The sequence below is a fragment of the Simochromis diagramma genome, unplaced genomic scaffold (assembly GCF_900408965.1).
Source record: "Simochromis diagramma unplaced genomic scaffold, fSimDia1.1 OVJJ01000367.1, whole genome shotgun sequence".
NCBI classification, from domain to species: domain Eukaryota; kingdom Metazoa; phylum Chordata; class Actinopteri; order Cichliformes; family Cichlidae; genus Simochromis; species Simochromis diagramma.
Window position 1 is genome coordinate 1,093,467 of NW_024387288.1, and position 4,311 is coordinate 1,097,777.

At 36.9% G+C, this 4,311-nt stretch overlaps 1 protein-coding gene across 2 annotated transcripts in view; it reads left to right on the forward strand.

Moving 5' to 3' along the window:
* sugct (succinyl-CoA:glutarate-CoA transferase) overlaps positions 1-2,993 on the forward strand; it is a 64,672-nt gene extending 61,679 nt beyond the window's left edge. For both annotated transcript variants that reach the window (XM_040003873.1, XM_040003872.1), the window contains one exon: positions 1,306-2,993. In XM_040003873.1, the coding sequence (XP_039859807.1) occupies positions 1,306-1,362 (57 nt within the window). In that variant the 3' untranslated portion in view covers positions 1,363-2,993. The remainder of the gene's footprint in view (positions 1-1,305) is intronic.
* The last annotated feature ends 1,318 nt before the right edge of the window (positions 2,994-4,311 follow it).

A 4,311-nucleotide genomic window follows, 5' to 3' on the forward strand; every position in this document is an offset into this window, starting at 1 on the left:
CAAGCAACCAAATTCTAAAAAACCTGTTTCTAAAAATGTAAAAAAAAAACAAAAAAACCTTTTGTTTGTTTTTTAATGTCCTATGTGATCAGGATCTGGTTTGTGTCCTTTTTCAGTTGTTATCTCTATTAACTATGATACAGAGTGATACCATGTATAATTCACAAGTTAACTTATTATATTATGTGATTATATAAACACAAATTATAACATCATTAGTTGATAAACATAAACTAAACAGTTAAAAGAGGTAATATTTACCGTTTATTAACACTGATCGTTATAATGTGTATAAACACCATTAGAAGTAATACTTCTATATAATTTCTTACCACAAACCTCACTGACCACAGACACAAAGAAAACTGTCAATCTTTTTCCGCCTCAGTGGTTTGATTATTTCTCCTCTTCGGTTTTAGCACAGAAATGCAAACGAATGCAATCAGTGAATAACAGGATTACATAATCTTATTCCATAATTATTTGCCCTGACACCCTGAACACACACACAGTCAAACATGACACTACGCGGGCAGATACACATACACTTATGTCATCTTGCACGAGTGGCCTCACACACACACACAGTGTGAGAGTTTGGCTCATTAGTGCTGTTCTTTAAAAAAAACAGCTGATTGTTGTGAGTTTCCCAAAATAAAATGTTTCCTTTTCCTCCTCGCTCACTTCCTGCCTTCATTTTTTCTTTAAAACTAATTTAACAGAAAGAAATGAAATGAAACAGGAAGCTGAATTCAAAAAATAATCTTATATGAAATCAGAATGACTCACAGATGGTTGTTGGTCCCTCCCCTATTATAAGAACATGGTTAATTTGATGTTCCAGGTGACACACACACACACACACACACACACACACACACACATTTCAGTAACTTCATATACTTTAGATTTATTATTAATTGGCTTAGTTGTTTTTGTAAACACATCAGCTGCAGGGATTTCACTATGTGGGCATTTTACTTTAGTTCTCCCACCATAATCAGCTTTACATTGTCTGGCCACACCATGAATTACACTACACATTAGTGTTTATGACCTGTTACCCACTGAAAACAGCTGGAACTTTATGCAACCACAAATGTGATGAAAATCAGGAAATTGTTCTCCAAAGTGTGAGTGAGACCAGGAACACGAACACAAACAGGTGAAACATGGAAAGCAGTGGACAAACAAGAGAAGGAATGCAAAGATGAGCAAAACTGAATGAGTGGGATTGAATCTGCATTTCCTTTCCGACAGCACGCGGCTCTGATTCGCTGTCTCTTTTTGTTTGTTTGTCTTCAGGTCCGGCGGTTCGTTTCAGCAGCTTCTCTCCAAGCGGCCCGACACCCCCTCCTCTGATTGGCCAGCACACCGTAGAGGTGCTGCGAGACGTCTTATCGTACAGCAATGAAGTTATAGAAACCCTGCTGGAGTCAAAAGCAGTGGTTCAGAATGAAGTCTTCTGATTGGCCGAAAGAAAAATAATTAACAAGAGAAAGGAAAAGACAAAAACTGATCATTTTTACCTGATCACTAGTTTTGATTTTAAAGGACTGATCATTAAACATTTAGATTTCAGCTGAAGATAAGTTCATATTTCCATTTTTAAATGTATTTTTAAATTATTTATGAACAATTTCTGTATACGGAGTGTTTTTACACAAATATGAAGCTGATTCTTCTAACATCTTTGTGTTTTATGACTCTACAGTAACTCTACAGTAACACTACAGTAACTCTACAGAACTCTACAGTAACTACAGTAACACTACAGTAACTCTACAGTAACTCTACAAAACTCTAAGGTAACTCTACAGTAACTCTACAGAACTCTACAGTAACTCTACAGTAACTCTACAGAATTCTACAGTAACTCTACAGTAATACTACAGTAACTCTACAGTAACTCTACAGTAACTCTACAGTAACACTACAGTAACTCTACAGAACTCTACAGTAACACTACAGTAACTCTACAGTAATACTACAGAACTCTTCAGTAACTCTACAGAATTCTACAGTAACACTACAGTAACTCTACAGAACTCTATAGTAACTCTACAGTAACTACAGTAACACTACAGAACTCTACAGTAACAATTCAGTAACTCTACAGAATTCTACAGTAACACTACAGTAACTCTACAGAACTCTACAGTAACTGTACAGAACTCTATAGTAACACTACAGTAACTCTACAGTAATACTACAGAACTCTTCAGTAACACTACAGTAACACTACAGTAATACTACAGAACTCTTCAGTAACTCTACAGAATTCTACAGTAACACTACAGTAACTCTACAGAACTCTATAGTAACTCTACAGTAACTCTACAGTAACACTACAGAACTCTACAGTAACAATTCAGTAACTCTACAGAATTCTACAGTAACACTACAGTAACTCTACAGAACTCTACAGTAACTGTACAGAACTCTATAGTAACACTACAGTAACTCTACAGTAACACTACAGAACTCTACAGTAACAATTCAGTAACTCTACAGAATTCTACAGTAACACTACAGTAACACTACAGTAATTCTACAGAACTCTACAGTAACTCTACATAACTCTATAGTAACACTACAGTAACTCTACAGTAACTCTACAGTAACATTACAGAACTCTACAGTAACAATTCAGTAACTCTACAGAATTCTCCAGTAACACTATAGTAACACTACAGTAACTCTACAGAACTCTACAGTAACTCTACAGTAACTCTATAGTAACACTACAGTAACTCTACAGTAACACTACAGTAACTGTACAGTAACTCTACAGTCATACTGTTCTAACTCTACAGGACACTGATGATTTTTGTCAGATGTTCAGGTCAGTGTTTGAAACAATACGCTACAAAATACCAAAGAAAGATCACACCATCATGACCTTATAAAATGTTTCTCAAAGCAAAAGATGTTTATTGCACCTTAGAGCTGTTTATGAACTTGCTTTTAAATAAAACTTTTGAATCATTTTATGACCTGTGTATGTGCATGTGATGTGACACTGTGGGGGGTTGATGTCGTGATGATATGCTGGAATGTCAATTATAATAAATCGCCTGCAACAAGTTTCAAGAAATGAAGTGAAACGACTGACCTGGAAGCAACCTTCTGGAAAATGTCACCTGTTCATTCACCTGACTGCTTGTCTCTTTGGTTTGCTGTCCCCACATGACCTCACCTGTGGGGACAGGTGTTTCTGATAGAGATTGCTGACTAGGTTAAAGTTAGACACTGGGTGTACTTGTTGTTTGATATGCAGCCAACTGTTGGACGATGGACACAGTCATGGGTGAATGAATGAGGATCACCTGAGCTCAAATGCGAGGTGGAGAATAAATGCAGAAAAACTCAGGCATTCTCTCGTAACGTAAGATGCTCTGTTCTTTAACGTGGGAGAAAAATTTTAAAAATATAAATATTATGTTTTATTGATTAGAAACTTTGCAGTTTAAGGTACGTATCACATGAGAACACATGCCCCTGAACAGGAAGTCCCAGATTTTCTCCCTCCACTGATTTCTGATCAAAGGACAAAGGAGGCGGGAACAACTAAGCTGTAGTGCCTCTTCTCTTCACTTCACTGTGCAATACATTTTGTTAATAGTCAACGGTGCAATAGACTTCAATACTTTAAATGTGCAATTCCCTTGTATTCTTATTCCTATTTATTCTATTTATCCCTTTCGTATATTTTTTTATATATGTCTCTGTATTTATATATGTGTATATATATATAATATTCTGCTCACGTTCTGTAACTTCTGTCGGTGCTGTGCTATTGGAAACCGAATTTCCCAGAGGAACCCACCCGAGGAATTAATAAAGTTTAATCTTATCTTATCTCTCTTATCTTAAATCAAGGCACAAAAACAGATCCAGTTTAGGGGTTAGGGTTAGGGTAACCCTAATGTGAAAAAGCTGTTATTGTGAGATAAAAGGTCAGTTTCATTTCTTTTGCTAAAAAATATTAATGAGGAAATGGTAACCTTTCCAGTTTTAATGCATTAAGGTAACGACCATCTGAGCTTCACCCAGTCGTCAGTAATGATATCATCTCGCCGCGGTTCCTTCCTCGTTGGCAGCTGTTGTTCATGCCACCTTCACGATGGTTCCTATGTTCTAAATTTAGATGGAAACTCAGGATGAAGATGTTTTGAAAAACTCGGGAGTTCCGGGAGGCTGGAACCCCACCGAGCCGCCGGCTTTCTGCCCTTTAGTCTGTTGCTGATGGAAAACTATTGATCAGTGCAGCTTGAAGCGGTTCGTTTCACACTTCGTATGCAGGGAAAA